Source organism: Anolis sagrei, chromosome X (genome assembly GCF_037176765.1).
Source record: "Anolis sagrei isolate rAnoSag1 chromosome X, rAnoSag1.mat, whole genome shotgun sequence".
Classification (NCBI taxonomy): Eukaryota; Metazoa; Chordata; class Lepidosauria; order Squamata; family Dactyloidae; genus Anolis; species Anolis sagrei.
The window spans coordinates 38,127,070-38,141,150 of record NC_090034.1 but is presented as its reverse complement, the minus strand read 5'-3'; the positions used below and the strand labels follow the sequence as shown (position 1 = coordinate 38,141,150).

The 14,081-nt window shown below is 42.7% G+C and overlaps 1 protein-coding gene across 20 annotated transcripts in view; it reads right to left on the bottom strand.

Annotated features, from left to right (window-relative positions):
- The window catches only part of RIMBP2 (RIMS binding protein 2), a 155,059-nt gene that overhangs the window by 69,588 nt on the left and 71,390 nt on the right, over nucleotides 1–14,081 (bottom strand). For 13 of the 20 annotated variants that reach the window (XM_060785618.2, XM_060785626.2, XM_060785610.2 and 10 more), the window contains 2 exons: nucleotides 11,522–11,542; nucleotides 7,091–7,295 (listed from right to left, as the gene is read on the bottom strand). In XM_060785618.2, the coding sequence (XP_060641601.2) occupies nucleotides 7,091–7,295; nucleotides 11,522–11,542 (226 nt within the window). Of the gene's footprint in view, nucleotides 1–7,090; nucleotides 7,296–11,521; nucleotides 11,543–14,081 lie in introns of those variants that run through there. The other 7 variants (XM_060785612.2, XM_060785617.2, XM_060785624.2 and 4 more) reach the window with 3 other exon arrangements.

Here is a 14,081-nt window from a genome sequence, read left to right as displayed (position 1 = left end):
ACAACAACAGGATAGCTTGACATTGCTTGAGATGTGGAAGAAAGATCATGTTCTAAGGTCCTATCTACACTGACCATTTAATGCAGTTCAAAGCAAGTTTCAAACTGTGGCAGCTTGACAACTCACATGAAAGCTCTTAATGTCCATCAATGCTCTGTGGTTTGTGGGATCAGCATCCAGGCCTCAAGCCAATTTAGGTCTTTCTATACAGTGAAATGCAGGTTTGAAACTGAATTAAATGATAAGTGTAGATGTGTTCTACTATTCAGAGTGATGCCGGAAAAGCCACAAGAAAAAGAAAACAAAAATGGAGGGATGCTTTGGCAGACGTTTTGGATAAGGAAAAGGTGGAAATAAGCTTGGGATAAGTGTTTAGAATAAACTTGAAGATTTTTTTTTGTCGTGTCAGGAGCAACTTGAGAAACTGCAAGTTGCTTCTGGTGTGAGAGAATTGGCCGTCTGCAAGGACGTTACCCAGGGGTTGCCTGAAGATGGCAAGGACACAATATCTGCAAAGAGGATATTTTCATCAAAAAGACAATGGCACATCTTATCCTGCAGAAACACTTTGAGTCTAAATAGAAGATGGATTGAAGAAAGAGAGTAACGTTTAATGAGATTTCAACAAGAATTTTATGTAAGCAAAAAAGGGATGGGTTTTAGCAAATAAGTTGAAACAGAAGAGATTCCTATTCAAATGGGGAAATGTGGAAGAATTGACTTTTACGCATTCAAGAGCCAAGGAATTCAAATTGATTCAGTGCAAAAGGCAAAAGATTTTTGAAGAAAATATATAAAAGATTTGGAAGGGAACCAGGATGAAGAGCCAAATAAGGAGGAATTGACATTTCAAGACGAGGGATCCAGATCAGAACAAAGAGAACAGATATCGTTGGGTGAGGGTAGCCAAGGATGACACCAGCAACATTGACTAGATAATCAAGAGGATGTATAGCCCACCTTATCCCCAAATTTGGCACATAAAGGAGCTTACGATTGCAAAAAGAACAATACAGATAAAAATATACAAAAAGTGAAAAAAGTGAAAATGGAATAAAACTATTCACAGGTTTTAAAAGCCACTGCACCAAGTTCCAGGAGCTTGGCATACAGGAGCTCAGTGTACAGGCAAAACAAACAAGTGTTAGCAGGGGAGTTCACAGGGTGGCCCAGGTTTCTGTTTCATTCTCTACTTAATTCTGCTAAAACGGGTGGGGAGGGAGCTCATGCAGTCACCTGTAATTGTTGTGGAATATCCTCTGGCAAGGAGGATGTGGATAGTAGGCATGTGCAATCCATGGCTCTAAATGGTTCTAAAGTACTTACAACACTAAAGTTCTGGTGGTGAAAACCAGGGGGCGCTGGTGCTTTGCTTCTACAGTGTTGCTAAAGTTCTGGTGGTGAAACTTTCAGAACTCTAAAACAACTTTCAAAATTTCATTATAAATGGCAGTTCCTAATAGGTTCTGTCATAAAAATCACCAATAATGGAATAATAATGAAATTATGAAAGTTTTGTTAGAGTTCTGAAATTTTTACCACCAGAACTTTAGCAATAATGTAGAAGCGAAGCACCAGCGCCCCCTAGTTTTCACAACCAGAACTTTAGTTTTGTAAGTACTTTAGAACCATTTAGAACCATGGATTGCACATGCCTAGTGGACAGCTATACTTGCAACAAGTGCAAGTTATTGGCCGTCTTGGATGAGAAGGTCCAGTACCTTGAAGCTTATGTATCCACACTCCTATATATAGGATGAGGTTGTCTTGGACCCAATAGAAAAAAAAAACATTTTGCAGGAAATGCACAAATTTATTTATTTATTTACCACACTGATATCCTGCCCTTCTCAGCACGTAAGGGGACTCAGGGCGGCCTTACAAAGGCAACAATTCAATGCCATATATTAATACATCGGTCAATAAACAAAAACATGGAAACCAAACCCATTAAAAACAAAACATAGCATTGAAACATCAATTAAAATCACAGGATCCAAAGCGTATTCCAAGGGGCCAGTCCGAGTGGTCATTATATTAATTTGTAGTCTCATATTGCACTACTCCCGTTACATAAAGGAACCTCTCTGTGGAGAAGGTAACTCCCCAAACACAGGAGGTAGACACTTGGCGGAAAGGGCCCTTCCACACAGCCCTATATCCCAGAATATCAAGGCAGAAAATCCCACATTATCTGAGTGTGGACTCAAATAACCCAGTTCAAAGCAGATATTGTGGGATTTTCTGCCTTTTATTCTGGGATATAGGGCTGTGTGGAAGGGCCCAAGTTACACATAGGACCAGGAATCATTTTGTGAACACTCTATTCAGTGTGTTTGCTATTCCTCTACTCCACCCTGCTTACCTCTGTGTTGTTGCATGGGAGTGGCTTCTCCTCCTTCTCTCCAGCAATGAAGCACTTTTTCTGCTTTGTTACCTGGAGAAGGCAAAGTGGCTTTATATTATACTAGCTTGGGGACCCGGCACTGCCCGGGTTATTAGAGAAAGGAATTGTATATCAAGGTTGGTCTTGATCAGTTATTTATATGGCTCGCAGTGGTCTCAGGAAGTTAGTGAAGGTACTGTGAGTCCCATCGTCTGTGGTCCATTGTCCTCCAAACTGCACCAGGATGGAGAGAGGGTCATGGGGGCTCTGTGTGCTAAGTTTGGTCTTGATCAGTCATTGGATGAGGGTCACAGCAGTCTCAGAAAGTGAGTTAAGGTACTGCAAGTCCCATCATCCATAATCTTCCTCAAACATCACCAGAATGTTGAGTTGGCCATGGGGGCTCTCAGTGCCAAGTTTGGTCTTTATTGGTATTTGGATGAATGTCACGGTGGTTTCAGGAAGTGAGTGAAGGTACTGCAAGTCCCATCATCCATTGTCCGTCCTCCTCCAAACCGCAGTAGGATGTAGAGTGGGTCATGGGGGCTCTGTGTGCCAAGTTTGGTCTTGATTGGTCATTAGATGAGAGTTGCAGCAGTCTTGGGAAGTGAGTGGAGGTACTTGAAATCCCATCATCCATAGTCTGTTCTCCCCCAAACCTCACCAGAATGTTGAGTTGGCCATGGGGGTTCTGTGTGCCAAGTTTGGTCTTCATCAGTCATTGGATGAGGGTCTCAGTAGTTTCACTAAGTGAGTGAAGGAACTGCAAGTCCCATCGTCCATGGTGCATCATCCTCCAAACCACACCAGGATGTAGAGTGCATCATGGAGACCTGGTGTGCCAAGTTTGGTCCTTATCGGAAATTGGATGATGGTTGCAGTGGTCTCAGGAATTGAGCGAAGATACTGCAAGTCCCATAATCCATGCTCGTTCCACAGTCAAACCACACCATGGCGTAAAGTGGGTCATGGGAGGTCTATGTGCCAAGTTTGGTGTTGTTCAGTCATTGTTGAGGGTCGCAGCAGTCTCGGAAAGCGAGTAGAGGTACTTCAAGTCCCATCATCCATGGTCTGTCCTCCTCGAAAGTACACCAGGATGTAGAGTGGGTCATGGGGACTCTGTGTGCCAAGTTTGGTCTTGATCAGTCATTGGCAAGGGTCTCAGTGGTCTCAGGAAGTCAGTGAAGTGACTGCAAGTCCCATCATCCATTGTCAAATTCTTCCAAACCGCACCAGGATGTGGAGTGGGTTATGCGGGCTCTCTGTGTAAATTGTGGTCCTGATCCATCATTGTTGGCAGTTATAATGGTTTTAGGAAGGGAGTGCAGGTATTGCAAGTCCCATCGTCCATGGTGCATCCTCCTCCAAGCCGCACCAGGATGTAGAGTGGGTCATGGAGACTCAGTGTGCCAAGTTTGGTCTTTATCGGTAATTGGATGAGGGTTGCAGTGGTCTCAAGAATTGAGCAAAGGTACTGCAAGTCCCATAATCCATGGTCCATCCCCCGCCAATCCACACCAGGACGTAAAGTGGGTCATGAGAGGTCTATGTGCGAAGTTTGGTCCTGATCAGTCATTGGATGAGGTTAACAGCGGTCTCAGAATGTGAGTGATGGTACTGCAAGTCCCATCATCCATGGTTCACCCTCCTCCAAACTGCAGTAGGATGTCGAGTGGGTCATGGGGGCTTTGTGTGCCAAGTGTGGTCTGTATTGGTAATTGTCTGACTCAGCCCCCTCTGGCCTTTTCCTTTCCTCTCTTGGTCATCTCGGAATCTTGGAATTGAGGCTGGCCAATCAGAGTCCATATGCAAATTTCCTTCTCATGTCCCCGTTTCTGCCATGAACTCTTTTCTCCACCAGGGGCCCCTATTGAAGCTGGCCAATCAGAGACCATATGCAAATAGCACCACTGCGGCAGCCAATCCGAATGTTGGAACTTTCAGGTTGGCCAATCAGAATGCTGGCACATACACCGCCACACTTTTGTCCTCCGCATACAAGTTTTGACTTTTATTATATACATAGATAGATAGATAGATATAGATTGAATGTCCTTTGACCAGTAGCTGGCCACTTGGAGTGCCTCTGGTATTGCTATAAGAAGGTCCTCCATTGTGCATGTGGCAGGGTAATAGGTGGTCTGTGGTTTGCTCTTCTCCACATTTGCATGTCATGGACTCCACTTTGTGGTCTTATTTCTTAAGGTTGGCTCTGCATCTCATGGTGCCAGAGTGCAGTCTGTTCAATACCTGCCAAGTTGCCCAGTCTTCTGTGTGCCTGGGGGGGGGGGGGGGGGTGTCTCTCATTCGGTATCAGCCATGGTTGAGGTTCTGGGTTTGGGCCTGGCACTTTTGGACTCTTGCTTGCTGAGGTCTTCCTGCGAGTGTCTCTGTAGATATTAGAAAGCTATTTCTTGATTTAAGGCACTGGGGGGGGCTGGCTGATATCAGAACAGGGGATGGGCCGGAGATGTCACTGCCTTGGTCCTTTCACTATTATTGGCTGCTACTTCTAAGTGATGACAGACTAGAAAAGTCTGCAATGCACTTAGGAGATCAATCTTATTTTGTTCTTATTTATGCAAGGAACCCTGGGTGCATGGGGCTTATTTTGAGCCCAGCCCATGAGGAGGTTCTTTTGTGAAAGCCCTAGAGATTACTCACAACCCCTTTTAAAATCAATAATGCCAGTACACCTGAGAGATAAATGGCAATTTGAGAACATGGTGCAAGCATGTTGAAACTAGCACTCCAGGCTGCTGCATGGATAGAGCTGAAGAGATGAATCATCATTTCCCAACTTGTGTCCTTAGATAAGATATGCCGAGTGTGACTAAGTTTGTTCAACTATAATAATAATAGTAATAATAATAATAACAATAACAACAACACTTTATTTATATTCCACCCTTCTCACCTCGAAGGGGACTCAGGGCGGATCACAGTACACATACACGGCAAAAATTCAATGCCGTTTTTGGATGGGACAAAAACAGACAAAACAGAAATGTGGTATATTGTGTTGTGTTGACATCCAGTTGAATATCCAGCTTGTCGGAGCCTTTGGAAGTTGACAGCCACAGGGGGGCGCTGTCGTTCCATCCTCTATGACAAAGAGCCATCAGGACTTCCTCCTTCCTTTGGTCACCAGCATTCTTTGATCTTTTTCTTTATGATATTGTAAAATACTTCCTCCTCATTAGCGGTACCTAATTTCTCTAATCACAGCTGTAAGCTGTTTTCGAACTGCTTAGGTAAGTAGTGAGCAGAGCTTAAGTCAGGTGTTCACGCCAACCTGGGGCTTCGAACTTGCAACCTTTTGGTTGGTAGATCTTATAATTGCTGGTGATTTACCAGCTATGTCACAAAGCTCCAGTGTCTATCAGACAACAATGTGTTTTGCAACTTTGGGAGCTGAGGTGGATCAAAATGGTCAATTCAAACTTGATACAGTACAGTAAAACCACCATATCCACAGATCATATGGATTTTACTTATCGACTATCGATACAACATTGCTTCATCACTGGAGAGAAAGGGGGAAGCCACTTTGCCTTCTCCAGGTAACAAAGTACAAGTAGTCTTTCATTGTTGGAGAGAAGGAGGAGAAACTGCTCCCAGGCAACAAAGCAGCGGTAAGCAGGGTGGAGTTGGGGAATAGCAAACACTCTGAATTGAATGTTCACTATTACCCATGGTTTCACATACTCACGGTAAGTCCTGGAACATATCTCCTGTGGATACGGAAGTTGCACAATATAAAGCAAAGAACAGTATTCTACAAGATACTGTGGTGGTGGAACCAAGACCGTGTCAAACTTGTTTCCCTTTCCAAATTCTCCACCACCTCTGCCTACAGTTGCTGTCCAAATGATGTTCGACTCCAACTCAAACCCGCCCCATCATCATAACCAATGTTGAGGGACAATGGGAGCTGTATATCCACAACATCTGCGGACATTCACCTTCTCCAACACTATAATGATAAGGCAGGTGGCAAGGCTGACACAATTCAATTCCTTCAGTTAGAAACAGTACATTCCAGAACTATAACCATTGTTATCACATGAATAATTTGATTCATTACATAATTCAGAAAATTCTGTTTAATTTATGAAAACCAAATCATAATCAAACAGATTAAATGAAACATTAAATGCAAAATAAAATAAAACCACCCATTCATTTACAAGGTCTCTCTGCAATGGCATGGCATAGCATCTTAGGGCCCTTCCAGATAGGCCCTATATCCCAGGATCTGATCCCAGGTTTTCTGTTTATCCTAGATTATCTGGCAGTGCGGACTCATATAATCCAGTTTAAAGCAGAAAACCTGGGATCAGATCCTGGGATATAGGGGCTGTCTGGAAGGGCCCTTAGTTACCAAAAGCCAGAACGGGGTATCAGCCTGTGACTCTGCTCTCCAGTTCAGGTTTCTTCCAAAGAGGAACAAAGAGAGAGAGAAAATCCATCTATTTCATCATGCCATTGTATCTGAGTAAAGGTAAGGAGGGCAAAGAAGAGTCTGGCCAAGCCCAGGACTCTGTACTTTTTAATCATGTAATGCCAACATATGGAATGGTGTGAGGTGTGGACTATTTGAGTGTTCCAAGAAACACAATGATGTGAAACCAGCTTCTATAAACCTTTCTGGAAGGCAACAAACATTCTACAGACCATTTGAACGAAAGCACACTTTCTTACCTTTACCTAAAGAAGTGGAAATTCCATTCATTAGTTGGGATAGGGATTTGCTAGGGGAGCCAGGGCTATCCAGAGATGCCAATGAGTTACTACTCAGGAGGTCAATCTTCCCAGCTTGCTGGCGAAACCTTTCTAGTTCCTTAGAGAGGAGGTTAAACTGTTCACTCTGTGTCCGACATTTCTCCTCTAGCTCACGAACCTTGGCCTGGACAAATGGAGAACAGAAAAAAAAAAGATGGAGTGTGGGCAGAATGTGAGTGAGCATGCATGTGCACCTACTATGTGTTCAAGGGGATAACTGTTGCACTTCCAATATCACATGGCTATTCCCAGGCATCCATTTACATGGACAAGCAGAATATGAGAACTTGGTAAACATTGGCTATAGCCCAACTGAAATCCTTGACAGCCTCCGTGTAGTCACCCATGGGAGGAAGTGGTCTTAAGTACTCAACCAGAATTGCACAAAGGTGTTGATTGTACCAATCAATGAGATGTGGGATAACCTTTGGCTATAAAGGGGCTACCACAATAATAATAATAATAATAATAATAATAATAATAATAATAATAATAATAATAATAATACACTGCTTATGGGTATAATCTCCATGTGAAAGACTCAGCTAATAAACATTTTTGAGAGTCAATGTGGTGTAGTCACTAAATTGCCAGACTAACATTTGGAAGATCCCTCTCCGAGTTCCCACTGAGCCATGAACTTCAATAGCCATGAACTCTGTCTGTCTGTCTCTCTCTTTTCTCTGTCCCTCTCTATCTGATCCACCTCACAGACATGTTGTGAGGAAAAAGGGGAACACAGGAAAGCCATATGTTGCCTTAAACTCAGCAGAAGAAATCAATGCAACTAATATATAACTAAACAGTGCCTCCATATAATCCCAATGGGAATGGAACACAGTAGGCCCATTGTATACTTATAAGCAGTTTGTTAAAGGGCATTAATAATAAAAAAAGGAACGGCAGAAATTGTCATCTGGAATGGGAAAAAAAAACAGTGGTAAGTTTACTGTATCAAGAGAATGCTGCATACTCCCAAAGCAGGCAGCCTCTGCCTTTATTTCTGTTAGTCCTGACCAAGCTTTGGGTTACATCTCCCAGAATTACCACCTTGCAAGGCCACAGAGGGACTGTGGGAACTCTAATCCGAAAACGTCTTGGGTTGTCAAAATGTTACGGTCTTCACTTTGTTCAAGCTTTCGAAACGCTTCATGCAATGAAGGAAAATGAGGGCAGGCAAACCAATTCTGTCCTACCTTCCATCCTCCACGACTTGGATGACAATGATCTGCAGAGGGTTCTAGCTTCCATGACAACTTTAGAAACAGAATCTCCCAAGATTCTAAAATACTCAGAGCAGTGCCATAAGCAAGCAGAGCCTGCTCTCACAGAAGGCCAAATTTGTCCACTTCCAGTTCATGGAAGATGAAAGGGGTGGAATTGGAGGGGATAGGACTAGGGTGCCAATCCTCATTCTCCCCCACACACATAAACAGGAAGAGTTCTGGAGGGGACCATTTGCTGTTCTTGAGCTAGCCCTGCTGTGGCAGATGGAAAGGGCCTTTAATCTTCAAAACACTCTTTTTCCTAGGCCACAGGACATCTAAGGTTCATAGGAAAGGGAGCGTTTGAATTCCACATGTGTGAACAGCAGAACCAGCTTCCAGCACCTGCGCAAATATGGCTCCACTTTCTACACGTAGTATCTATGTCACCACCAGAAGGTCTAGGAACATATCTAGAATTGTATGAATAATGGCTAATATGTTTCTAGACTATAGCTCCGACATGGAAAAATGCTATATGGTGGAAGGTTGGGGGCTTTCTATTCCTACTGTTGCGCAAGAGAGCATTTCCAGTGGAGAAATAACTGGGCAGTCATTCAAAACGTGACACATGCTGCACATGCAACACAGTCAGCAAGTGGACCCAGGCTGCTGCTTCAGATAGATCTAGTTGCAAATGCAGGCACATTATGGCTGCAAGAGGAGTAACTTTCAGGGGGAATGCATCTGAATTAAGACTATTCCCAACATGTCCAATGCAGGCCTAAAGATTTTGCACTATATCTTCACGTGTTCTCCTGTCCCATGACACCCACATAACTCAGTACTATCGGCTTGGACAAATTCATGGAGAAAGCAGCGAGCCCCTGTATTCCGTTTGCAGGGAAGTGTGAGTGGAAGGCCCCTATTGCACTCATGTTGTGTCTGTGGGTTTCCTATAGGCTTCTTTTTGGCCTCTAAGGGAGCATAATAGTGGACCACAAAGAGGGCTTCCGTCTGATCCAGCAGTACCTTTTAATATTCTTTTATGATTTTGAATACCAATATGTTGTGGAATGCAAACAGAAGGATGCTGTTGCACTTGTGGCTTGATCAGAACTTGGAAAAGTTACCTTTTAGACAACTCTCAGAATCCTCCATGCCAGCTGAGGATTCTGGGAGTTGTCTAAGTTATTTTTTTCACTCTTCATCAGCTTGTGGGTTTTCTATAGGCAATTGGTTGGCCCATGAAGTAATGGAGTGCTGGCCTTTATTGGGCTCTTCCATTGTTCTTTCTAGAACGGGTGACCCCGCCGGATCTCAAAGAGAAGCCTCTTTCGCCATCCAGCTCCCATGATCCTTTCATAACTGGAAATCTCAGGTTCTGAAACTGCAACTGCCTGCATGCAAAAAGGCACAGTCTGCTACTGAGCTAAGGACATCCTCTTCTGGCACTTTTGGTAGCTGAAATGGGATTATGTTGTTTCAGCAGAAAAACTGTCAATGCCGAATTGGAATTGGCTGCCTGGGGGACTCTGGGAACAGGGAAAGCTACAAACTATGAAAGATTAGAGGACAATGTATGCAAAGGGAGAATGACAGGAAGATGTGAAGAACACCAACCATATCTTTCCCCCACCCACACGATTGAAGAGAAAACGGTACCTGGAGTCACTCTAGTTTCTAATTGGAGGGTTGCAAAATTATTTTGGTTTTTTAAAAAAAATCCATGTGGATATTCAGTTTATTTCTGGGAGAGAAAGTAAATATGGGGGCTGGGAGCTCTTCTTGCCCGTCATTAAAAGGTTGCCTCCGACTCTCAAAAATCAAAGGGGTTATTTTGGATTGTGAGTGAAGTTGCTTTTTCCCTCTCTTGCCAGAGTTTGTCTGCAGTTCAACCACTGATATAATGGAGTGATTTTAAATTGCCTAGCTCTGTGTAGTGTTAACTGTAACTGCCGTAGAATATAATCACCCTAAAACAAGAGAGTAAATCAACAGCCCATTTATCAGCATTTGCTTAATGCACTGCTAAAGACACTTCTTGAGTGACCATTCATGATAAGAACGTGTTTGTCTAGATCAGTGGTTCTCAACCTGTAGGTCCCCAGATGTTTTGGCCTTCAACTCCCAGAAATCCTAACAAGTGGTAAACTGGCTGGGATTTCTGGGAATTGTAGGCCAAAGCACCTGGGGACCCACAGAGTGAGAACCACGGGTCTAAATAGTAATTGATTAGTTTTTGTGACTGGTGGCTACTGCTGTATTTCTTCAATTCCAAGACACACTTTCCCTTTAAATAAATATCTCTAAAAATTGGGTGAATCTTAGAATTGCTGGTATGTCTTATTGTATTTTTGTTGGTGGTGCTGGTGCTGATATTAGGGTGCATATTACAATCAATGGCTTCTTACAATTGAAGAAATACGGGTAGTGTGATCACCCTCCTGTTCTTCACATAGTGTTCTCAACTTGTGGGTCCCCAGATGTTTTGGCCTTCAACTCCCAGAAATCCTAACAGCTGGTAAACTGGCTGGGATTTCTGGGAGTTGTAGGCCAAAACACCTGGGGACCCACATGCTGAGAACCACTGAATAGAGGCTGAAGAGGAATGGCTTGTCAGTTTTTGAAAACGGCCACGGAAGGTGAAAGCAGGCAGATGGGGAGAGTTGTTGCTAATGCAGACACTGTCTATGGGGAACATCCTATCCCGTTATCAAAGGGATTGCCCACCACTCCATGCTCAAGCTGTGAATTTTTTGAAAAATGTAGTCTGAATTCAGACAAGATCCACACACAACCTGAAAGTTACAACTTTGCATGAAAGTTTGAAACCATTCTTGCTGGGCATGCTCATAAAATGGGTAGCTAAGATCAAAATGCAGGTTTTGGGCAGTTGCTATTGCCAATGTTTGTTGCTGGAGGAATGCACCACTGGCTTTCCTTTATTGAATTATTTAATTGATGCACTGAATATTGATTCACTCTCCCCACCCTGTGGCATCATTATCATTAGCTGAGCATGCTTTCATAACAATGGTTCAACTTTGTGCACTTCATGTAAAGGTAAACTACGATCATGTTAACATCAGTAACTGCTGTGGGGATGAGGAAGGGGAGGGGTTTTTTTTCTCGTGTGAAATACCTGCATGCTGTCCAAGGTGGTCTGGATGTAGAGCAAAGCAAAATACATACAAACAAAGACACAGGGAAAAGGATGTGGAATAAAAGAAAGATTTTTTAAAATCCAAAAAACCAAAAAAGCTGAACAGATTATAAGACATTGTGGGTTTTTTTGTACATTTCAAACCAATACATATATTGAGCATATCTGTGCTACATTTTTTTTAAAAAAAAATCAAGTTCGGTTTAATTACCATATATTTTGTTGACAACAGAATCCTGAGATTTATAGTTTGACAAGAATGTTGGGGAGCTTTTGTTTCATGTCCCCATATATTGCAAGTCATTCGCACCAACATTCAAACAAGAAATTTATCAGTGAATTTGACATATCCTGGAGAAGGAGGGGACAGGCAAGAAAAATCAGTATTGGGGGTCCTTCCACACAACCCTTTATCCCAGAATATCAAGGCAGAAAATCCCACATTATCTGAGTGTGGACTCAGATATAACCCGTTCAAAGCAGATATTGTGGGATTTTCTGCCTTGATATTCCAGATTATAGGGCTGTCTGGCCCTGTTCTAGAAGCATTATCTCCTGATGTTTCGCGCACGTCTATGGCAGGCACCTTCTGAGGTTGTGAGGTCTGTTGGAAACTTGGCAAGTGGGGTTTATATATTTGTGGAATGTCCAGGGGGGAGGAAGAACACTTGTCTGTTGGAGGTATGTGGGAATGTTGTAATTGGCCACCTTGATTATCATTGTATGGCCTTGAAGCTTCAAAGCCTGGCTGCTTCCTGCCTGGGGAATCCTTTGATGGGAAGAGTTAGCTGGCCCTGATTGCGGTCTGTCTAGAATTTCCCTATTTTCTGAGGCTTGCTCTTTATTTACTGTCCTGATTTTAGAGTTATCAAATACTGGTAGCCAGATTTTGTTCATTTTCATTATTTCCTCCTTTCTGTTGAAATTGCCCACATGCTTATGGATTTCAATGGCTTCTCTGTGTAGTCTGACATGGTGGTTGTTAGAGTGGTCCAGCATCTCTGTGTTCTCAAATAATATGCTGTGTCCAGGTTGGTTCATCAGGTGCTCTGCTATGGCTGACTTCTCTGGTTGAGTAAAGTCTGCAGTGCCTTTCATGTTCCTTGATTTGTGTTTGGGCATTGCTGCGTTTGGTGTTGCCTATGTAGACTTGTCCACAGCTGCATGGTATACGGTAGAATCCTGCAGATATATAAACCTCACTTGCCTAGTTTCCAACAGACCTCACAACCTCTGAAGATACCTGACATAAATGTGGGCGAAACATCAGGAGGGAATGCTTCTGGAGCATGGCCAGACAGCCCAGAAAACTCACAGAAACCCAGTGATTCTGGCCATGAAAGCTTCAACAACACATCAAAAATCAGAATGTTTTGATGTACAGAAGCCACTAACTGAAGATGCTGAACTGATTATCTCTAATTATGTGTAAAAAAGCAATGTTTAGAAAATGATCAGCTCCAGTCAATGGCTTTTAATTGTGCAAAATGAAAGATTTTTGTAAAAAAAAATCCTTTTGGGGTGAAAAAAACTCCCAATGAAATCTCCTACAATATTATAAAAAAAAATCATTCAAAATGTACAAAAATCTCATCCAGTTTGGAATTTTTTTGTAGTTGTTCATTTTTTTAATGTGGGATTAAACTAAACAAATACAGGCAGTCCCCAAGTTACAAACATCCAACTGTCATGTGGCTGCTACTTACAAACGGGGGTTGAGAGAACAGGAAGTGAGAGAAATCTCCCCCTCAGAAGGGAAATTCACTCCTGGGGAAAAGGGGTCTCCACTGAAGCCAACATCGTCTCTCATAGGAATACAATGAACTGTAGCAGATGTGTGAGTTATAACAAGAAATACCTTTCCTTTTGTTTGAAACAGTCTTTACTTATTCCAAGCATTCCTTTACACATATCTTCAAGACTTTGGAGGGAACCCACAGACTGTTTGGTTCCCTACTGAGCGCTTGGAGCAGAGGGAAAAATTTGCTTTCAAGCCAGAATGGAGCCAGCATGGGGAGATGCCACCATTGCTGCTGTTTTGCAATTCTATGTCCCGTGTGCCTTCATGCAGAGTCAAGATTGAAAACAAGCTTGAAACTTGGCTTTAAGTGAGTAACACAGATATGCTGAATGATACACTGAGCACATTATTAAAAGGAAAAGAGGAAAAATAAAGCTTCAGCAGCAACCACACTGGCATATGTTTCAGAAGACAAACTCAAGTGCTGCTTATCTGCAATCCCAACAATCCAACTAAACACATATTGTGGAAGGGAGATTAATAGGCTCAAAGGCAATGTAAGCAAATTACAACGGGGAGAAAAGGTGGGCAATCTAGGATGACTGCAATCTCAAGAAGTATAAATATATACATAATTTCTGCTGGCTATATTGGCCCCCATCCTAACCGAGATAATGTTCTCTTAAGTGGACCACATGTGTCTTACCTGAGATGAGGTACATCAGCTTTTAAAATCATTTTAATATATTTTGTTGAGGCAATGAAATCACACTGTTAACATGAAGGAAGAATGGGGAG